This window comes from Musca autumnalis, unplaced genomic scaffold, assembly GCF_047663935.1.
Source record: "Musca autumnalis isolate F117 unplaced genomic scaffold, ASM4766393v1 scaffold_1, whole genome shotgun sequence".
NCBI classification, from domain to species: domain Eukaryota; kingdom Metazoa; phylum Arthropoda; class Insecta; order Diptera; family Muscidae; genus Musca; species Musca autumnalis.
The window spans coordinates 208,803,336-208,827,798 of NW_027411644.1; the positions used below are offsets into that span (position 1 = coordinate 208,803,336).

Here is a 24,463-nt window from a genome sequence, read left to right on the forward strand (position 1 = left end):
TAGCAACATACCCATCGCTATGATTCCGGGTGTGACTAAGGCCAGAGTACCGTCGGAAATGCACGCATTCCCTACCTACATTACATCTCACCGATACTAACAGGTGGTGGATGCGGATCTGGCAAACGGAACAGATCCATACTGGCCCTGGGTTCATCTCTATCCCGGCACGGACCAAAAGAGCTCGGAGTAGGAATTCCGGGATAAATTGCCGCACCCGTGGTAAAAAAAATACACGAACACAAACACATAATTGTTGAGGTGATGGCCCCTGGTCGATGATTCCTCCGAGTCAATTCGGTGAATAGAACCGGCCGCCGTGGGATTGTGTATGTAGTTGCTATTGCGTCTGTACTGGGTGCAATTCTCGTATACCGTAGTAGACACCTCGGTTATGCTGTACAGAACAGAAAAATAGGAACAAGTAAGAACGGCGTTAAGTTCGGCCTGGACGAAATACCTATTTTTGAATTGTAAAGAATAAAGTCCATAAAAAGTTGTAATTAAAACTCAATACGACGGGCCAGCAGCACGGACCCGGGACTGCTAGTATTAAATACAACAAGTAAGAACGGCGTTATACCCTCCACCACGAGTGGTATTGAAGTAAAATGGAACAGTTAATTTCCTTTCGTTTATGGGGAATACTTAACACCAAATTTCAGTAATTTCGGTAAAATAATGTCGCTAACCTTCAAACTACCGAAATTTGGGAGGTACCGTTCGTTCTATGGGGGCTATATCAAAACGTCGATCTATACCGACAAATTTCTGGCGTAAAGTTTTTAGGCTCGAAGAACACTACATATCAAATTTCCGATATTTCGGTAAGATAATGTGCCTAAAACCTTCAAAATACCGAACATCAAGAGGTACGCTTCTATGGGGGATATAGGAAGACGTGGATCTATACTGATAATTCTTTTCTGGAACTTTTTATAACCCCATGGAAGACTTAATAACAAATTTCAGTCATTTTGGTGGGATATTGACGTCACAACCTTCACAATTACGAAAATCGGGAGGTACCGTTCTATGAGGGCTATATCGAAACGTGGAACTATACCGAAGAAATTCAGTCGGAAAAGTTTTTACTTCCGACGAAGACCCAATACAAAATCTTAGACATTTCGGTGGGCTGCTGTGGACACAACCTTCAAATTACCGAAAATCGGGAGGTATCGTTCTATGGGGGCTATACTAAGGCGTGGACCTGTACCGACAAATCTCTGGGGTAAAGTTTCATACCCACAACGAATACTAAATACCAAATTTCAGCCATTTCGGAGGAATATTGAGGCCACAATCTTCAAAATACCGAAAATCGGGAGGCACCGTTCTATGGGGGCTACATTAAGGCGTGGACCTGTACCGACATATTTCTGGCGAAAAGTTTCATGCAACCAACGAAGACTAACTACCAAATTTCAGCCATTTCGGAGGAATATTGAGGCCACAACCTTCAAAATACCGAAAATCGGGAAGTATCGTTCTATGGGGACTATATGAAGGCGTGGACCTGAACCGACAAATTTAAAGGAAAAATATGAATACGCCCAACTAAGACTAAATAACAAATTTCAGCCATTTCGTTGGATTATTGTGTCCATAACCTTCAAAATACCGAAAATCGGGAGGTACCGTTCTATGGAGGCTATACGCAGGCGTGGATCCATGCCAACAAATTTTAGGGGGAAAGTTTTATATCCCCATCGAAGATTATGTACAAAATTTCAGCCTCTTCTGTGTGATAATGAAGCTAAAACCTTCAAAATACCGAAAATCGGGTGTTACCGTTCTAAGGAGGCTATATCAAAACGTGGACCGATATAGCCCATTTGCAACACCGAACATCCTAGGAGTAATAGAAACTTCTATACCAATTTACAAAGCTTAATCTTAAAAATTGCGAGCTGTATCTTGATTTCAACAGACGGACTTATATCGACTTAGAATTTTACCCTGATCAAGAATATATATACTTTATAGGGTCTCCGATGAATATTTCGATGTGTTACAAACGGAATGACAAATTTAATTATACCCTCCATATTATGGTGGAGGGTATAAAAACCGAGTATATATGTATATATATGTATTGAGAAGGAGACATAAACGCGCGGGTCAGTCCGGCACAGAGAACCTATCGATATTAGATTGAGCAATTATTAGGAAATTCTTTTGGATCTGAGTAAGATTTTGGTTCAATCTATCTGGCACCTTCCCCACAAAGGCCCAAAATGTTCCTATTAGATCATGTTTAAGTAAGGCCTAGTTCTAATAATCTCCTACTGCCTCAAATAAAATAAAAATTGATTTTATTTAAAGATTTTTTAACATGATTTTATTGTATGCACTCATTGTAACTTTCCTGTACTTTTCTAGCCCTACTGATTGCGGCACGTATGCACGAATTTAATCGAACAATTGTCGATATCGTGCGAATAGTTAAGATCCACGAATCCACTCTGCGTAAAAGACTGACAGAATTTGCTGATACACCCTCAAGCGCCTTGACACTAGATGAGTTTATGTCGGTGGACTTGGAAGCGGAACAGGATCCACCGGCATTTAAGGCGGCAAGGAAAAAGGATCGTGAACGCATAAAAGATGTAAGTCTAGTATGCAATTTTTTACCACCCAGAATATTAATAAAATATTTTTTCTTCTTTTAGATTGGCGAAAGTGAACTGACCGAGTTACAAAAAGAAATCGATTTGCAACTGGAGCAGGACTTAAAAAGAGCTCAGAAAAGTGCCCTGAAACGTTTAACTTTTGGCAAAGATGATTTCGAGGAGGAAGAAACTGCAGAATTTATTGAAAAATCAAATCTCGAAGCAATCGAAGAATGTTTGGCCGATAATCCTGATCTCACCGGTGCTGCACCTAAAAAATTGGTAATTGAAGGTCTTAAGCCAGATATCGAATCAATGTGTCAACCAACGGCAAGTGAACTACTAGAATTGGAAAAGTCCCAAACCAACGAAGAAATTGGTGAATTAAGTTTAGAAGGTTTAGATGATGAAGAAATCAATAACTACATACTCACGCACGAAGAGGCGGAACGTAAGAACATTATGTGGAAAGCTCTGAATGCTGAATATCTCAAAGAAATGAAGGAGAAAGAAGAAAGACTAGCCAAAGAACGAGAAGAAGGCAAACCGGAAAAGAAGAAACGTAAATCAAGGAAAAAAGTTATCGGGCCCTCAACGACGGCCGGAGAAGCTATCGAAAAGATGTTGCAAGAAAAGAAAATTTCCACCAAAATTAATTATGATATCCTCAAGACTTTGACGGAGGGTGGTGGAGCCGCCGCCAGTACCAGTACTAATGCCTCGAATAGTAACAGTGCAGCGGATGGTATAAAACAAGAAGTTAAACGTGAGGATATTAAACCTAAAGTTGATGTGATAATTGAGTCAGGACCGATTCATACAAAACATAGGTTTGTAAAGTTTGTTTGTTCTTTTAATTGTTGGTGGACTTGGTAATTAATGTTTTGATCTTCTTTTGTTTTCAGCCGCGGCAAGCCTTCATATTCGATAGGTGGCCCCACTCCAAAAATACCTAAGTTGGAAATGGGTTTGCCGGTTGGTGAACCAGAACCTAAGGATGATGCTGTTGTCGTTGAAAATGGTAAGTTAAAAGATACGTTTCAGACAATTTTGAGTTGTTTTAGCCTTGTCCGTCCGTCTGAGTGGCTGGTGCGGACAATAACTCTCGAATGTATCAGCTGATTTTATGGGTCAACTTTTTCGGGTAACGATAAGGAGTGACTGACATTGGTCAATCCCACCGCCGCGGGTTCTTCTGTTCCGGATTACCCTGGAATTTCACACCACCTGTACCTCAGTATACATATGTTTGTATTTCTAACGTTCTCTGATTTGGGAGCATCATATACCGGAATGCATGTTTCGGATTCTTTTGGCCCGTGCCAGCAGCATACGCAGCACTTAACTCCAGCCGTTGCTGTTCTAATCCCTGAAAATGCATATTTTTTCAATTTATATACATTGAATTTCGAAGAAATTGTGGTTTTTTGAGTCAGAAGAATATCATGGTGGCGGCAGTTCAAGAAACCAAGCTCAACAACAACTGCAGCTTACAGCGTTGTGATGGTTACAACGAACTGAGGAAACATCGATCCAGAAGTGGAGGTGGATGGATAGCTTTCCTATTGCACCATTCTGTTCAATACATATCTCTCTTGAGCCTGGCTCTAATGACCCGTAAATGGAATGTTTTGTGGTAGCAGTCAAGTTTGGAATTGCCCAGATAGAGTTGCTGAACGTTTACATCCCGTCGAAAAATAGCTATACTCCAGGTTATAGGCTCAACATTAAGTCGCTTTCGGAAGGTCATAACCGTCTGGTCTTGGTAGACTTTAATGTTCATCATGAGGTGCATGGTATGCACACCCGCAACATCAAATTTTCAACGGTGACAAAACACCCCTCAGTAATGTTGGCGACATTTCCTGAGTATTTCAGCCATGAAAACATCTCTACAAGTGGTGTCTTAGGACATGCCGTTCGGACTCGGCGATAAACTGTAGATTCCATATCATTGAGCTAATATGAATCCGGGTTGCACTCATTAATATGAGAGAAGTCTCCCTTGCCCCGCCCGGGATGTTTGTGGAACAATTATATTATTATGAGTTGTGGCATTCGGTTCTCGGAAACGGTCAGAGGGATACAGCGCAGTCTGAGCAGATAGATAGCTCTACGTTTTGCACGGTCAATGAGGACGTCCCTACCAAAAGTAGCAGAGAGTGTCACAGTTCGCCAGACATAAGCATCGTGCCACCTGGTCTGACAAATGTCGTCACCTGGCAATACGCCGTTTCTCTTGGATCTCAGAGCATTTCCCCATAATTGTCCCGTTAATTGGCCAAGTTTATGAAAGTTCACTAATCAGCTCTTCAGAGATCTGCCAAACCCTTCTGATATTCGGGTAGCAGAAAGGACGTTCCGAGACTTCATGACGGCTGCAGCCGCTCACCATATACCTGCTGATCAAATACCCGAAGTGAGGCCAAATTTTCCAGCAGAGGCGACTGGATTAGCACATGAGCTTCATCTAGCCAAACATTGTGACCCCAGAGTCAGGAAGTTACCAGAATGGTCGGTGAACGTAAGCGGCATAATTGGGTAAATCATCTGAATAAGGAGACGGAGACGTAATAAGTGAATTGTGGACAAGCGTTAAGTTGCTCTCGAACCCTAAAAAGAAAGAAGATAGAACCTCAGTCACGTTTGGCGACATTAGACTGACTGATCCGAAAAGGTGCCCAAGTTATTTTAATCAACAATTTGTCAAGCGACAGGGCGAAGAGACGAGTACTAGACCGCATTAGATCTCTTCCTGCCGAGAAGAAACCACTACAATTCACAATGGATGTTATTGCGAATGTCATCAGGAACGCTAAATCATCCCAAAGCGTCTTGATGGAATCTCCATGGTAATGCTGAAACAGCTGGATAAGCCGGGAGTCCAGTATCTCAACAAATTTCTCAACCTATCTCCAAATAGTTCCCGAAGACTGGAAAATAGGCAGGGTGCAACGCAATGGAAAATATTCAAACATGTCAGAATGCCGTCTTGAGTACTGCGACCGGGTACCTCATCATTTCTCAAGTGGATCATCTACATGAGAAGGAAATTACGTGCTCTCGTTGCAGTACTTGCTCGGTTGTTACCGTGAGAAGCATCCTAATCACCATATGATGGATAGAACTCCCCAACCCAGACATGTCAAAAGGGATCGTCATGATCTAAAAAAGGGGGTCTAGTGTTAGAAGAGAGAACCCCTACATCACAGCAAGCCAAACTATTAAGCAGGGTTGTATAGCATTCATGGCTTGCAGTCGCACATACTATAAACTATTGTGTGAATGCGTTCCTCGGAGAAAATACCCCACCTATCGCAGCTTGGAGCCTCAGCTGCCTCGACAAACCAGAGTAGTTTTACACGAATACATAATTGTTGAGGAGACGATTCCTGGTCGAAGATTCTTCCGATTTAATCAGATGCCTAGAACAATCCGCTGCGATTTTGCTTGATGGTGTTCTGATTTCGACGACTAACTACTCCAAAATTGTGGTTGTGACCTTCGATTACATGTTTAAGACGTCCGCGCAAGCCACAGCTGTTTGCGATAAGATCAGAAGTAGGAACAAGGTCCTCAAGTCGCTGGCCGGTAGCACTTGGGGTGCTTGCTAAAAAATCATGTTGACCAATTACAAAGCAATAGACCTGTCTGTTGTAAGCTATGCGGCAAATGTTAGCGATACGCGGTGAAAGAATATTCATACTTATTGCCCGGGTGTTACCGTGAGAGCCATCACCATATGGTGGATAGGACCTCACACCCAAGCATGTCAGGAGAGATATTTATGATCTAGAAACACAGTAGACAGTTCCAACGTTACAAGAGATCTGCAAGCCAGACTATTAAGCCGAGTTCGCACAGATGCAGTCGTAGATACCATAAACCACTATCGTGTGAATGCGTTCCTCGAAGATGCCATCTAAATTCCTATAGGGCAAGGATTGATTACAGCATGAGGCACAGACCCATATGACACACGACGACAGCGAAAAATTTTGAACTTTTGTGGTGGAGGTGCATGAAGGAGAGCACCGATATAACCCACCTTCGAACTTGATCTAATTATGGACAAAATATTACGAGTGTCAAAGCTTGGATAAGATTGTTTATCGTATCGTATTCGATCCATAATCCATGTGTTTGAAATTGACCAGTAGTTTTAATTGACTTTTTCCTTTTTTAACAACAAAACTGAATTTAAATGTGTTGGTTAAAGTTTTACATCTACCCCCCACCCACAGGCATCATGTAATATTTTTCTATATTTTTAAACAAATATACCAATTCTAAAATAAATTGTATTTTATTTACATTTTGTATGAAATAAATATAAACACTCACCCACACATATGCCCTTTTTTGCTGCCATTTCAGATGACATCGAAGATGATGAGGTCGCTGCTGATGATGATGTCGAACCGGAACCTGAAAAAGAATATTCATCGCTTAAGGATATGCTCAATGATGGCAATGATGACGATGATTATTATGGCTATGATGATGATAACTATTAAAATTATGAATGTACAATGTACATACATGTGTATGTATGTATGTACGCCCATAACGTAAACATATAGATCAATAATATTCTTGTATTTTTTTTGTCTGTAGGATTAGTATAAGCAAATAAATAAAGCTATTGATTGCTTTCCTATAGTTATGTGGTAAATAAAAAAATAACAAAACAAAAACTTTTTGATAATATAAAATAATAAGTTTTCATAATTTAGTTACTATTCAAATGGAAATTTTATTTTTTTTATTTTAGTTTCATTTTCTTTTCTTTCAATACATTCAACTTTATTGTGATTATGATTGTGTATTTTTTCCTTTATATATATAGTTTCATATATTTATGGTATATTTTAGTTTTCTTTGTATCTTTCATCTTAGAATAGAGTTTTTAGTGGTATTTTCATGTAATTTCATTTCATTTTTGTGTATTAGATAATAATATGTATTGATGGTAATACAATTTTTGTATTTTATTATACAAAGAATAAATATAATAAATAACAAACAGCATTTAACAAATAAAAAATCGTATTAGAAAAGTTTTATTCAATTCTTTGAATTTATCAGTTTACACGATATAGCTTTTGTGTCATTTCAGTAAGTAACACTGTTAATTTTTAATGAAGGCAAACGAATGTTATACATACATGTATATATTAAGAAAAAGGGTAGAAAATAGTTCATATAAAAAGGCACAATAAACAATCAATAATTTTATTGAATTCCTATTGATTTTTGTATATATGTATGTACATAGATTTTTTGCGGCTTTAAAAACACTCTCTAAATATTACGTTGACATCACTTATACTATTATAAATCACTCAATGATTTTGTAGCATATTTTTAGGCATACATCTTTATTGTTAAGTGACCGGAGGAATAATTCCGCATTTCTAAACAAAAAATTTCAAAAACGAGCAAATATTATGTGTGTTCGATTACTCAAAATTTGTACGAATTTTTACTGGATGTTCTTCGGTTACTATACAGTACAATGCAAAAGGCCTTGGCCGTTTACACGAAGTTACTGAACTTGTACGAACCCAGCAGAATTTCAAGGAAGGGGTTCCATGCGATGACGTGATTTCATGGCATCTTTTGCATTGGTTCAAACGAAGTCGTGAAAGATCCGATCTTTTCATTAGCATTTGAACCAATGCAAAGGAAGTCGTGAAAGATCCGATCTTTTCATCAGCATTTGAACCATTCCATCGATCCAATAGAGATGAATTTTGTGTTTTTATTTATACACATTTTTCTAAATACATATATAATGTCCAATTTACATTAGCAACTTTTTCGTCATTTAGAGCTGTTTCGTCATTTATTTGCTAAAACAGGCAACATTTTGCGTCATTTACCATACAAAAATAAATGACGATAGCTACGTCATTTATTCTAAACAACGCACGAAAACACCATACTATTATACGCAACTCTGCTTTTTCGTCATAAACTACCAAAAAATGCAACTGTTTTATGATGTCTTTGTTGGTTTGTGTGTGTTGTAGAAAAACAAAAATACTCAAACGATGACAAAAGTGAAAATAAATGGTTAAAGAACTTGAAAAAATTATGTTTTTTGTTAATACCTTTAGGCTAAGGAGAGTATATACACTTTGATACGATGATAATGTGCCTCATCGAAATAATGGTTTTAGACCCCAAGTATGTTTGGACGAAATGTGTTTCAGACAATTTGGAGTCGATCTAGCCATGACCGTCCGTCTTTCTGTCTGTCCTGCTGGCTGGAGCGCACGATAACTCTCGAACCGATTCGGTTCAAATTTTGGCTTTCGTAATATTTTTCCCAAACTTAGTTTAAGTTCGAAGATGGGCTATATCGGTCCACTCCTTCCGGTACCTCCCCCACAAAAGTTCGAAAAAGTTCGGAAAATTTGTGCGCACGATAACTCTTTAAGGGGGTAACCGATTTGGTTCATACTTTGCTCATCGTCAAATATGTACCAGACCTAGATGAGGTTCCAATATGGACTCACTCGGTCCACTCCTTCGGTTACCTCCCACACAATATTTCGGAAAAGTTCAGTTTAGGACCTGCTCTCGAATCGCTTTGGTTTTTGTTTTAGTAACTTGTATTCACTGCCCCCCATACGACGGTACAAGTTTCAGCACGGGCAAGTCCAAACTTCCTGAGAAAATAGCTTGAAAGTTTCACAAAACCCCTATGACACCGTGTGAGGTGGTTGGAGCGCAAGATAACTCTCCAACGGATCTGCTGATTGGGTCCAAATTTTGTCCTAAGCAATATTTTTTCCAAACATAGTTTAAGTTCGATGATAAGCCATATCGGTCCACTCCTTCAGGTACCTCCCCCACAAAATTTCAAAAATGTTCGGAAAAATTATTCGTACGGTAACTTTTGAAGGGAGTGGCCAAATTGGTCCATACTTAACAAATCTTAATATATCTACGAGATATAGATCAGGTCCAAATATGGACTATATTTGTCCACTTCATCCAGTACCTCCCAAACAAAATTTCGGATAAGTTGACTTTAAGACCTGCTATCGAATCACTTTTAGTTTTGTTGAAGCAACTTCCATTCGCTGCCTCAATTATGATGGTAAAAGTTTTTTCAGGGGCAAAACCACACTTCTTAAGCAGACAGCCCAAAGGGAGTAAAACCCCCCTATGGCAACGTATGTAGTGGCTGGAGATCGACTTCCATAATGGTCAATGTCGATCCATTCTTGTAAGTAATTCCCCCGCAAAACTTCTGCTCTTTAATCTAATCAACATATTTATCGGTTCATGCGTTCAAAATTTTTAAAACCCTCTAAATACCTACGTTTTATGGAAAAAAATTGTTTCAATATACACAGGCTGAGGGTATATCTCTGTCGGCCATGCCGACTGATACTTTTTTTACTTGTTTTGGAATTAATTTAAGTTATTTGATACACATTTGTGTTGAAATTCCTATTATTCTGAATAAATATATTGTGTGCGTGTGTTTGTGTTATTGTATATGTGTGTATGTGCGATTGTGTGTGTAAGCAAATGACGAAAAAAATAGATGTAAATGCACTTAATTTGATTCTAGGATTTCGTAAAACGAAATCATTTAATGTGCATATGTAAATTGGACTTAAATATTACGTTGACATCACTTATACTATTATACAACACTCAATGATTTTGCAGCATACTTTTAGGCATACATCTTTATTGTTAAGTGACCGGAGGAATAATTCCGCCTTTCTAAGCAATAAAATTCAAAAAATGTAAAATGTAGAAGACCTTAGTCGTTTGCAATATGTTATTTGACTTGTACAAATTTGAACAAATTATTAAGTAAACTTTCAGGAAATACGTAACCTAAATAGGCTTTGTCAATAACCAAACGGGAGACAGTTGAGTTGGTCAAATAAATATGTATATGCTCCGTTCCAGAACCTGCAAGAGTCTACAGTTTTTGAAAATTCTTTCTTTTATAAACTAGCAAAGTGCCCGCAACTTCGCATGCGGAAAGGAAATAAAAAAACAACAACAAACAATATTTCATTCTGAAAATTCTGTTGTACTTCTACACAATTTAAGTGATATGTAATTTCATTTAAGTACTATTTGTAACACTTTAGTTAGATTTTCCAAAAAATTTGTTAGATTTTCCGAGGTACAAAAATTAATACCAATTTTCCGAATTTCCCCTCTATTCCTACAACCAATATCAAATGTATTGCAGCATAAACACTAATATCCAAGATTTCTTTCTTATCCCCATTCTACACACCAATAGCAATCCTAATACTAAAATTCAGAATTTTGGTTCCATATTTTAAAAATTACGAAATGTTCAAAATATAGTTTCACTTAACACTTCTCGAACACATAAGTACGAATTTCCAAAACTAACTCCATATCTCAATCCTTCACTCTAATATCATTCCATTTAGTACCATTAAGTACGCTTCGTACCCATAAGTCCGGATTTCCAAAACTTCCTCAATCCTATACTCCAACAGCAATCTCAATTCCAAATTCCAGGATTCCAGGTCTATCCGTTCCCCCAAATCCAAATTGTACCAAATTTAGTACCATTTAGTGTTTTTTGTACCCATAAGTACGAATTCTCAAACCTACATCCATTCTACACTCCAACAGTAAACCTATTTCCAAATTTCAGGATTACAGCTTTCCGAAACCACCTCCTTTTTAACCTTGACTCTCATTCCAAATTTCAAACTTTAGTCTTTATCGGTTCACAAAATTCGAATTGCTACCAAATTTAGTACATTTTAGTACTTTTCGTACACTTATATTTCGAATATCCAAAAATCCTTTGGTACATCTATCCTACATTCTATCAGTCATCCTCATTCCAAATTTCAGAAGTCTAGCTGTACCCGGTTCGCCAAATACGAATGGTACCATATTTAGTGCCTTTAAGTACCCTTCTAGTTCGAATTTCCAAATATCCAGCCTTATCTGACACCTTCGGACCAAGAGTGACCCTCCCCCACGCTTACTGAAGAATATCTCTTTTATAACAAAGTTTAAGCGGTCGATTATTGATTGCGTTGCCAGGCTAAGAAAATCATATCAAATAACTGAAATGACAGACAATTTTGACAAATTCATTCAGGGGTTTGAACTTTTAATAATTTAGGGGTCGATTATGGATAGTAACCCAACTCCAGTTGCGCTGCTCACAGCAAATTTAGTAAAAGAATTTTCTATTTCCGCATTAAAATTAATACTTTTTTATAATTAAATTTATAACTAAAGTTTCAAAACACTGCTTATGATTGAATTTTACACAAATTTTCGTATTTTTACTCATTTCAATTGCATGATTTTCTCTTCTGGCAACGCAACTACAGTTGAGTTGCTATCCATAATCGACCCCTTAATTATAAAAATGTTGGAATTTCGATGCGGAAATGGAAATTTCTATTATTAAATTTGTTGTCGGCAACGCAACTGGCGTTGGATTGCTATCAATAATCGACCCCGAATACCAATGAGACATCGATGTATTCTACACATTTCATTACCTCTGAACGTCGCACTTTCATTAGTCATGGAAAATCTAATTGGCCTAGTTTCAGAGAGTTTACTAATCACAGCTTCAAACATCTGCCCAACCCTTTTGATATTCGGATAGTAGAAAGGATGTTCTGAGACATCACTGCTGCAGCCGCTCGCCACATATCTGCTGGTCGAATACTTGAAGTGAGATCAAACTTCCCGGTGGAGGCGACGGGATTAGCAAATTATCGTTATGATCTTTGTCGTGCCAAACCCAGCGACCCTAGAGTCACAGAGCAGACACTGTACAAGTGGCAAAATATGTGAAGCATTGCAACGTTGGAGCTGGAATTAGTTAATTATGGGCAACGGTTAAATCACTCTCCAGCCTTGGAAAGAAGTAAGATATGACCTTCTGGCGACGTTGAGCTGACTGACCCGAAGTTGTTTTAATCGACAGTTTGTCGAGCACCCCGGGAGTGACAGGACAAAGAGAAGTGTACTACGCCGCATTAGATCTCTTCCTGCCACAATTTACAATGGATAATGTTGCGAATGCCTTCAAGCCCTGATGAAATCTCCCTGGTAATGCTGAAACAGCTGGATGAGCTAGGTGCCGAATATCTCACCAAAGTTCTGAACCAGGAGCTAGCCACCCACATCGTTTTTCCGGAAAATGGGAATGGTGGTCCGCTTCTGAAGCCAGACAAGGATGCCAGCAAACCTGAATCGTACTGATTGTATTCGCTTTTGTCGCCCGTAGCAAGGACTCTTGAGGCTTTACTCCTCCCGAGCGTCAGAAATGGCTATCCATTTGTCGATAATCAGCATGGCATCCGTAAGCATCACAGCACGTCAACGGCGCTGCACGCCATCTCCACACATATTAATCGTGTGGACGCCAGTCGTTGATGGAATTCAGGAACAAGAAGTTCAAGCCCCCTAGAATGAAACAGGGACTTCCCAAATGTGGCGTGATATCTTTGGAACGTTGTAACCTCTATCTCTCCTGTATTCCACCACCTCTAGACGGCATTGAGATCGTAACGTATACGAATGATTGTACGATAGTGGCGTCAGGTACCTCCCCTGATGTAATTAATGAAAGGTTTCAACTCCTACTAAGTGCAACACGATGGCAAAACATTTAAGCCTCTTAGAATGCCGCCCTCAGAACGGCAACAGGGTGCCTCATCATGTCTTCAGTGGATTATCTACAGATTCTTCCATTACGGCAAAACAATGGCATGCTCTTGTTGCTGAACTTGCTCGTGTTTTATCGTGAGAGCCATCCTAATCACCATATCGTGGATAAGAACCCCCACCCAAGCATGTTCATGATCTAGAAAGATAGGTTCAACGTTACAAGGGAGAACCCACAGATCAGCAAACCTATCAAGCTAGTTTGAATACCGTTCACACAGATGCAGTAAAGGATGATAAAGACAATTATTGTGTGAATGCGGTCCTCGGAGAACATCCCCCATCTATCGCAGATGAGGAGTATCAGCCACGACTAATCAGAGTAGTATTGGCTCTACTACGCTCGGGATGGTGCATCCGTCTAAACCAGTCTAGTCCATACTTTGCACGTCGTAATGTTTCTACAAGACATAGATCAGGATATATTTGCGAACTAAAGACTGTGAAAACAACATATTAAGCGGTTGTTCTCCAATTTGGAGAAAACAAACATGGAAGGTCATAATCGTCTGGTCCTAGGGGACTTGAATGCGCATCATGAGATGTGGCATTCGGCCTTCGGAAACGTGCAGAGGGGTACAGCGGTGGCTGATCAGATTGATAGCTCTAAGTTTTGCACGGTCAATGAGGACGCCCCTACCAGAATTAGAGGAGAGTGTCATAGTTCGCCAGACATAACCATCGTGTAACCTTGTCTGACAAATGGCGTTACCTGGCAACCCGTCATTTCCCTTGGATCAGACCATCTGTCCATAATTACCTCCACGTTCGTCAATTACAGGAAAGCTGATTGGCCGAGTTTCAGAGAGTTTACCCATCACTACTTCAGAGGACAGTCCAATCCTTCTGATGTTCGGGTAGTGGAAAGGACGTTCCGAGACATCATCACTGCTGCAGCCGCTCGCTTTATCCCTGCTGGTCGAATACCCGAAGTAAGACCAAACTTCAGAGCAGAGGCGACGGGATTAGCAAATGAGCGTGATGAGATTCGTCGAGCCAACCACAATGACCCCAGAATCAGAGAGATGACACTGGAAGTTAACAGGCTGGTTGGAGGATAGGGCCTCAGTCACGTTTGGCGACGTTACGTTGACTGACCCGAAGAGATGCGCAAGTTATTTCAATCGACAGTTTGTCGAGCACCCCGAGAGTGACAGGGCGAAGAGAAGAGTATTACGTCGCATCAGATCTCTTCCTGCCGTGGATGAACCATCACAGTTTAAAATGGATGATGTTGCAAATACCATCAGAAACGCTAAATCTTCCAAAGCGTTGGGCCCTGATGGAATCTCCATGGTAATGTTGAAGTAGCTGCATGAGCCGGGAGTGGAGTATCTCACTAAAATTCTTAATTCTTGTCGCTAGCCACCCTCATTGTTCCCGAAGTCTGGAAAATGGGCAGGGTAGACCCGCTACGGAATCCAGGCAAGGGGATGCCAGCAAAAGTGAATCGTACAGGCCGATTTTGCTTTTGTCGCCCATAGCAAAGATCCTTGAGGCCTTAGTCCTCCCCAGTATCAGCAATAGCTCTCAAGTTGCCGATCATCAGCATGCAGCACGACAACAGTGCTGCATTCCATCTCCACATATATTTGTCAAGGACTCAACCAGAGACCGCTGTGTAATGGAACAGTGATGGTGGCGCTTGACTTATCAAAAGCCTTTGATACAGTCAGGCACTCCACACTGCTTGAGGACATTGAGCAGACAACCCTCCGGCCAAGCTTGAAAAGTTGGAGAGTCAACTATATGTGTGGACGCCAGCCGTACTTGGAATTCAGGAACAAGAAGTCCAAACCGCGTAGAGTGAAACAGGGAGTTCCCCAAGGTGGGGTGATATCTCCGGAACTGTTTAACATCTACCTCTCCTGTATTCCGCCCCCTCCAAACGGCATCGAGATCGTAACGAATGCAGATGATTGCACGATCCTGGCGACAGGTACTTCCCTGATGACATCTGTGAGAGACTGAACTCCAATTTAATCGATCTTACCAACTTTTTCCACGCTAGAAGCCACAAAATCTACAGCCACTCTGTTTACCACATGCACACCGCAGCATGGAAGAGAACTGAATTTTGTGGTCGACGGTAGCAGTTATCTGCGACAAACTGTCCTCAAGCCCCTAGCCGGCAGCACTTGTGGTGTAGATAAAGAAACCTTGTTGACCACATATAACGCGATAGGTCGGTCTGTGGTAAGCTATGCGGCTCCAGTTTGGTCCCCGGGATTATGTGATACGAATTGAAAAAAGATTCAAACCTGTCAGAATGCGGCACTGAGAACAGCAACCGGGTGCCTCCTCAAGTCTTCAGTTGACCATCTACATGAGGAGGCAAAGATTTTTCCATTAAAGCTACACAATGAGATGCTTTCATTGCAGTACTTGCTTGGGTCTTAACGTGAGAGCCATCCCAATCACCATCTGCTGGCTACGCCCGACACATTCAGGCATATCAGGAAGGATATTCATGCTCTAGAGAGGGAGGTCCAACAGTATAGGAGATCAACAGGCATATCAAGCAGGCAAATATAGTGTGAACATAGTCCTCGGAGTACATTCCCCATGCCAGGACAAACCAGAGTAGTTTTGGCTCATCTGCGCTCGGGATATTGCAGTCGCCTAAATTTTTATTGGTCAGAAATTGACCGCGTCTTGCAAGACATCTGCCCAGTATGTGGCATGGGCCCGCACGTCGCAAAATACCTTTTCAACTGTCCCACCAAACCTACTCATCTAACTCCAATGGATCTGTGGTTACATCCCATCGAAGCAGCCACCTTCCTTGAACTGTAGATAGAGTCAGATTGAGCGGAAGAACGAACATACAAACATAATAATAAACTCTGTTACAACAACATTATCGGATTGCATCACACGTTGTTTTGATCTAGTTTCCCATAGAACACAATGGAATATGAAAGCGATATCGAAAACAATTCGAAATCGGAAAATGTACATGTATCACACCCTCAGTCGCTTTTGAATCGTTTTGCGCTCGAAATCGATTTCCATCGCATACCTGATTAAAACTTATTACGACTGGTCAGCAACGCGGACCGAAAATCCGAAAATTTCGTTTCAGTGGATTTTGTACCTTTAATGAACAGCCTAGCAGAACATCAACAATTTGTCTGTATGTGACCCAAACAAAATCATATCTTTTAGTTTACTTATCAACTCAACTCGGAATTTATTTTTAATTCAATAAAGAGAAATCAATTTTATTAAAACAAAATAACATTTTGTTTAAGTCACACAATTACGTTTATATATTTACCATGTATCGTCACCTTAAATCTTTTGAATTTCTTTAATATGAATCAACTTGAAATTAATTTACTGAACCATTGTCATAATTATTTTACTATTCTGTGTGATGAAACCGCACTCACACGCGAGTGCACGCAGTAAAAGTTCGAATACAATTTATTGCCACCACTTCACGATACAGACATCGAATAAAGATCAGAGAGTATTTGTGAGGGCAGAAGAGGAAGTGAACTGCTGCCGCCGTTGCCACATGATATGATATTATCACATGAATAAACATTGATTAAATGTTTATTAAAATACAGTTATATTGCAATATAGCCATTCATTGGTTCGTTCGTTCGTTAGTCCTGCCATTACTATAATACATAATTTTTCCATAATTAAAACAGACAGTGGTTTAAACATTGGTTAATATATTTGTACATGTATTTATTAATGTGGGGGTGTAATTGTTGTTAAAAAGTATGTATATTTGTTGACGTTTTTTATCATTAAAAAATTGTAATTTGGTAGACAAGGCAAAGTCTATTGAAATGGCCAACGTCATTCTTAAATAAAATCGATAGATGATAGATATAGTGAACATTTACAGAGTCAATAACGCGCTGAACCACAATTGCTTGTTGTTGTAACAGTTCGGTTGTAATCGGAAATTCTTTCCTGTAAGTTGTTAAATAAATGGAAACAGGGTCTGTTTTTCCATGTTAGAAAGGGCTGTGTACCAAATAAAAATAATCAACTTTCATACGTCATGAGTTTAGTTTTTAGTTTAGTTTTTCCGAAAATATGGCAACGTCGTTATAATTTTTCTTGTTGGTATAGTAAAGGACACTCAAAAAACATATAGTATGGACCTGTAATTCAAACATAGCTTAAGAGACCTTAACATATTCAAAGGAAAAAATTCAAACCTATTCAGATGAGGGTGAGTGTATGAGTGCCTAGAGAGAACATATAACCGCTGTCCTGTTTATGATTTTAGAAATGTCCATGGCGATTTTAATGCTAAAATTGGGAGCGGCAAATATTTTTAGACCCGCGGTCGACAAGTTCATCTTACATCTGACAACAAAACGGAAAAACTTGTAGTAAGCAGCGCCAGGTTCCCTACTTACTTACTTAGCTGGCCCATTACAGAACATTTGTTCCATAGACCGAACTAAGAAAAGATCTCCAATTCTCTCTGTTTCGTGCTTCGCTTTTTTGGAATACCGCGCCTTGTCATCTCTTCATCCACTTGTTTGCGCCATCTATTCTTTGGCCTGCCAATTCTGCGTGCACCGCCATATGGCTGCCTCCTTGCCTGAAACCTTTTTTGGTACAAAACTCTTCGGAAAGGTTCTTTCCTATTTTAACTGAAGATCTTGTGTTAGTTAGAGTCATTTTACAAAGCCGAATGAGCTTTGCGGGGATACCAAATTCAGACATTGCTTGGAATACCTTTGAACGTAGCGGGCTGTCGAAGGCTGCATTATAATCGACAAAAAGGTTGTATGTGTCGATCTGCATCTCTTGGGTCTTCTCCAGGATTTGCCGCAGGGTAAATATCTGGTCAATGGTGGACTTGCCAGGTCTAAAGCCGCATTGGTATGGTCCAATTATTTCGTTGACCATGGGCTTTAGTCGTTCGCACAATATCCCTGAAACTATCTTGTAGGCGATAGGGAGAAGACTTATGCCCCTATAGTTAGAACATAAAGTCTTATCTCCTTTCTTATGGACGGGACACAGGATGGTCAGGTTTCAATCGTCGGGTACGCGTTCTTCCTGCCAGATGGAGCTAACAAGCTGATGCATACACCTTATCAGCGTGTCGCCTCCGGTTTTAAACAGTTCGGCTGGTAGGCCATCAGCTCCTGTTGCCTTATTATTCTTCAGCCGGTTTATTGCTGTCTTTACCTCATCTTGGCCGGGTGGTATACATTCAATACCATCTTCTGGGATTGGATCTGTGGTATCTTCGTCGACTTCGCTACTATTGGATACCAACAGTTTGGAAAAATGCTCTTTCCATATCCTTAGCACACTATCTGTATCAGTTACCGGATTACCTTGCTGGTCTCTACAGGAGGATGTGCCAGTTCCAAAGCCATCAGTTTGATTTTTACATTTTTATACCCTCAGCATTTATGCTAACGAGGGTATATACACTTTCATACGGGCAAAATAATGGTTTTAGACCCCAAGTATGTTTGGACGAAATGTGTATCAGACAATTTGGAGTCGATTGAGCAATGTCCGTCCGTCTGTCTGTCTGGATGGTGAGCACGATAACTCTCGAAAGGATGATCCGATTTGGTCCAAAATTTGGCTATCGTAATATTTTGTCCAAACTTAGTTTAAGTTCGAAGATGGGCCATATCGGTCTACTCCCTTTGGTGCCTCCCCCACAAAAGTTCGAAAATGTTCGCAAAATTTGTGCGCACGATAACTCTTGAAGGGACGGACCGATTTGGTCCATACTTTACGCATCCTAATATATCTACCAGATATAGATCAGGTTTGAATATGGACTCTATTTGCCCAATCCTTTGGGAACCTCCCACACAACATTTCGGATAAGTTCACTTTAAGCCCTGCTCTTGACTAACTTTGATTTTTATTGAAGCAACTTGCAATCGCTGTCTCAATTACAACGGTAAAGGTTTTTCAGTGGTAAGTCCATACTTCTTGGGAAAACAGCCCGAAAGTTGTAAAAAATCCCTATGGCACCATATGTAGTAGTTGGAGAGTACAATAACTGTCGAACTGATAGACCGATTTGGTCCAAAATTTGGACTTCGTCATATTTTGTCCCAACTTAGTTTAACTTTTAAAATGGCCCATATCGGTCATCTCTTTAGGATACCTCCCCCACAAAAATTCAACATTTGTGTCATTTTTTTACTTGTTTCTTTGCCTTTCAATAAAACACCACCATTTGTAAATGTGTGTATATGTTAGAGATAGCCAGTGAGCGCTTGCTGAGAGCAAGTGAGCATACATTTCAATGTGTTTCACATTGACATTTAAACTCTGTTGCTCTCAGGAAGCGCCCACTGGTGCATGTGCTTGTTGTTTTTTGTGGCTTTTGGGTTTGTATTTGTTTGCACCCAAACATATAATTTGTTTGCATCCCCAGCAAAAAAAGTCCTCCCAAAATCATGGGTTTTGTAAGAGATTTTTAGCAGCCGTAACTACTCGCAAACCCCTTTTCTTTCACATTATTTTTACAAGGGCATGTCGCACTCAGTTTGTAGTTATTTTATGACCACTAGAATAACTAGTTAATCTGTGGCCACGAGAAGTTGAAAAAAATTCTATTTTTAGAACAGTTGATGTAGCGATTTTTTTTAATTTCATCACACTTCTTACTTTTATTTTATTTGATTTCTCTGATTTCTAGCCAAAGACACTACATACTATGCCACGCACACGAACATTAAGGGTTGCTTAAGAACTTAAATGTGCAGTGCACATGTGCACCACGAACTGTTATTTTTTAATTAAAAAAAACTCGCGTGTCGACAGTGAGCATTGAACACACAACCCTAGGATTTATAGTCGGACACACACTCACTGTGCCACCGTCCTCATTACTTAGTGAGGAGCAAAGTAAGTAGGTCTGCCTTGTAATTTTTTTAAGAAGTATCCCATTACTTTTCATATTACTTGTAATGCGAAAAGAAGCTTGTTTACATTACTTTGTAATGGGTTACGTAATGACTAATGGATCCGAGTTTTTGCTGGGTCCAAACATATAATTTGTTTGCAGGACCCAAACATATGTTATGTTTGGGACTGCTTGCAAAGAAAACAAGTAAAAAAGTATCAGTCAGCTTTGCCGACAGATATATACCCTCAGCCTGTGCAAATTGAAACACTTTTTTCACAAAAAAACCAGTAAGGAAAGGATCAAAGTCGGGCGGGCCGACTATATGATACCCTACACCACTGTGAATATGTAAAATATAAATCGGAGCTATATCCAGATCTAAACCGATTTTGATATAATTTGGCACATTTATTTCCAGACCGAATTCAGTCACACATTCTAAATATCATTGAAATCCGACTTATATAGCGTGTTTGGAGCAGCAAATACGCGAAATCGGCCGAAAATATATATGGGAGCTATATCCAAATCTGAACCGATTTCGATATAAATTGGCACATTTATTTCTAGACTGAATTCAGTCACACATTCCAAATTTCATTAAAATCGGACGTATATAGCGTGATTGGTACATCGCATACGTGAAATCGGGCGAACATATATATGGGAGCTATATCCAAATCTGAACCGATTTCGATATAATTTGGCACATTTATTTTTAGACCAAATTCAGTCACACATTCCAAATTTCATCGAAATCGGACATATATAGCGTGTGTGTTACAGAAAATACGTGAAATCGGCCGAAAACATATATGGGGGCTATACCAAAACTTGGACCGATATAGCCCATCTTCGAACTTGATCTTCCGACGGCTAAAACAATGGTATTCCCCAATTTTCAGCGAAATCGGTCAACAAATGCGACCTGTATGTTGCGAACGGACGGACGGACGGACGGACATGCATAAATCGACTCAGAAAGTGATTCTATGTATATCCCTAGAAGGAACTATGGGTCTATCTCGCTTCCTTTTGTATGTTACATACAAATGCACTAACACATAATACCCCTTACCACATAGTGGTGTAGGGTATAATTATGTATTCAAAATTTTGGTCGTATGAACCGACACAATTGTAGATTAGGATTAAAGTTCAAAAGTTTTGCGGAAAAGGTACTTAAAGGAATGGACCGACATAGACCATGGGGCTGCCATAGGGGATTTTTACACCCTTCGGGCTGTTTTCTCAAGAAGTATGGACTTGCCCCTGAAACAACCTTTACCATCGTAATTGAGGCAGCGAATGTAAGTTGCTTCAACAAAAATCAAAGTGATTCAATAGCAGGTCTTATAGTGAACTTATCCAAAATTTTGTGTGGAAGGTACGGGATGGAGTGGAAAAATATAGTCCATATTCGAACCTGATCTATTTATGGTAGATATTATGAGAATGTGTTAAGTATGGACCAAATCGGTCACTCCCATCAAGAGTTATCGTGCGCACAATTTTTCCGATTATTTTTGAACTTTTGTGGGGTAGGTACCTGAAGGAGTGGACCGATATGGCTTATTAACTAACTTAAACTAAGTTTGGAAACAATATTACGAAGGCCAAATTTTGGCCGGAATCGGCATTTCCGTTCGAGAATTATCTTGCGCTTCCACCCATAAACATGGTGTCATAGGGTTTGTTTTTCAACTTTCAGGCTATTTGAAGGAAACTTGAGGCCCCTGAGGAAACTTGTACCTTCGTATAGGGGACAGTGAATACAAGATGTAACAACAAAAACCAAGGCGATTCGAGGGCAGGTCCTAAACTGAACTTTTCCGAAATTTTATGTGGGAGGTACTCGAAGGAGTTTACCGATTGAGTCCATATTGGAACCTCATCTAAGTCTGGTAGAAATTTCATAATGTGCAAAGTATGGACCAAATCGGTTACTTCTTTCAAGAGTTATCGTATGTACAAATTTTCCGAACATTTTCGAACTTTTGCGGGGCAGGTACCGGAAGGAGTGGACCGATATAATCCATCTTTGAACTTGAAATAAGTTTGGACAAAATATTACGAAAGCCAAATTTAGGACCGAATCGGCAGATCCGTTCGAGAGTTATCTTATGCTCCAAGCACTACACACGGTGTCATAGGGTTTTTTGTAACTTTCAGGCTATTTTCTCAGGAAGTATGGACTTGCCCCTAATGAAACTTACAGCGTCGTATAGAGGACAGCGAATACAACTTGCGTAAACAAAAATCAAAGCGATTCGAGACCAGGTCCTAAACTGAACTTCTCCGAAATTTTGTGTGGGAGGTACCCGAAGGAGTGGACCGATTGAGTCCATATTGAAACCTCATCTAAGTTTGGTAGAAATTACACGATGTGAAAAGTATGTACGAAATCGGTTATTCCCTACAAGAGTTATCGTGCGCACAAGTTTTGCGACAATTTTTGAACATTTGTGGGGGAGGTACCTGAAGGAGTAGACCTGTATGGCCCATCTTCGAACTTAAATCGAATCTGGACAAAATATTTCGATACCCAAAATTTGAACCGAATCGATTGATCCGTTCGAGAGTTATCGTGCGCACCAGCCAGACAGACAGACAGACAGACAGACGGACGGACATTGCTAGATTTACTCAAAATTGTCTGAAACGGATATCGTACAAACATACTTGGGGTCTAAAACCATTATTTCGATGAGGCACATTTTTGGTCGTATCAAAGTACCCTCTTTAGCCTAAAGGCTGAGGGTATAAATATGTTTGCTGCAAAATATGTTTGGGACATACATATGTTAGAGAGGCCTTTTTTTCTGTGTGTGGGCATGCATTGATAGTTTTTGGTGTTGAAGTTATGCGACCACTCGGAACTTCAAATGTAAAAATAATAATGACCTTCGTCCTAATAAGTGGACCGATATGACCCATCTTTGAACTTGATCTAAGTTTGGACAAAATAATACGAATGCCAAATTTTGATCCAAATAGCCAGGCATACGGACATGACTAAATCGACTCGATATTGTCTGAAAAGGATTTCGTTGAAACATGAGGCACATTTCGGTCGTATGAAAGGATATAAAAACAAACTTAATAGACCCATCATACTATGGTGAATCACATTATATGTAAAATGCTGAAATGCTATAAAAACTCATTAACATATGAAACAGGGATATGAGGCTGTAAGAAAATCGTCACCCTAACGGCCAAACTGTTTATCACATACATTTTGGTGATGCTAATACCTTAGTGAACCACAAGATACTTGGGATCGCATACGATAGCATCTTTAAGTCGTTATCGCAAGCATATATATTTGAGGTTAACAAGTAAAAACGTATCAGTCAGCTTTGCTGACAGAGATATACCCTCAGCATGTGTATATTAAAACAATTTTTCCCAAAAAACGTATGTATTTAGGGGGTTTTACAAATTTTAGATGTATGAACCGACAAAAATGTTGATCAGGATTTAAGATCAAAAGTTTTGCGGAGGAGATACTTAAAGGAATGGATCGACATTGACCATTATGGAAGTGGATCTCCAGCCACTACATATGGTGCCATAGCGGGTTTTTACACCTTTCGGGCTGTTTTCTCAAGAAGTATGGACTTGCCCCTGAAAAAATTTTACCATCGTAATTGAGGCAGCGAATGAAAGTTGCTTGAACAAAAATCAAAGTGATTCGATTGTAGGTCTTAAAGTGAACTTATCCGAAATTTTGTGTGGGAGGTACCGGATGGAGTGGACAAATATATTCCATATTTGAACCTGATCTATATCTGGTAGATATATTAGGATGTGTAAAGTATGGACCAATTCGGTCACTCCCTTCAAGAGTTACCGTACAACAATTTTTCCGAACATTTTTGAACTTTTGTGGGGGAGGTACAAACTATGTTTGGACAGAATATTACTAAGGCCAAATTTTGGGATCGAATCGGCAGATCCGTTCTAGAGTTATCTTGCGCTCCAACCACATCACATGGTGTCATAGGGTTTTTTTGCAACTTTGAGGCTATTTTCTCAGGAAGTGTGGACTTGCCCTTGATGAAACTTGTACCGCCGTATGGGGGCAGTGAATACAAGTTGCTAAAACAAAAATCAAAGCGATTCGAGAGCAGGTCCTAAACTGAACTTATCCTAAATTTTGTGTGGGAGGGACCGATTGAGTCCATATTGGAAACTCATCTAAGTCTGTTAGACGTTTCACGATTTGCAAAGTATGGACCAAATCGGTTAC

At 39.7% G+C, this 24,463-nt stretch overlaps 1 protein-coding gene across 1 annotated transcript in view; it reads left to right on the forward strand.

Annotated features, from left to right (window-relative positions):
• Brf (Brf RNA polymerase III subunit) overlaps positions 1 to 7,662 on the forward strand; it is a 168,098-nt gene extending 160,436 nt beyond the window's left edge. The window contains exons 5-8 of the mRNA XM_073960022.1: positions 2,386 to 2,612; positions 2,676 to 3,445; positions 3,521 to 3,636; positions 6,993 to 7,662. Coding sequence (XP_073816123.1) covers positions 2,386 to 2,612; positions 2,676 to 3,445; positions 3,521 to 3,636; positions 6,993 to 7,132 — 1,253 coding nt within the window. The 3' untranslated portion in view covers positions 7,133 to 7,662. The remainder of the gene's footprint in view (positions 1 to 2,385; positions 2,613 to 2,675; positions 3,446 to 3,520; positions 3,637 to 6,992) is intronic.
• The last annotated feature ends 16,801 nt before the right edge of the window (positions 7,663 to 24,463 follow it).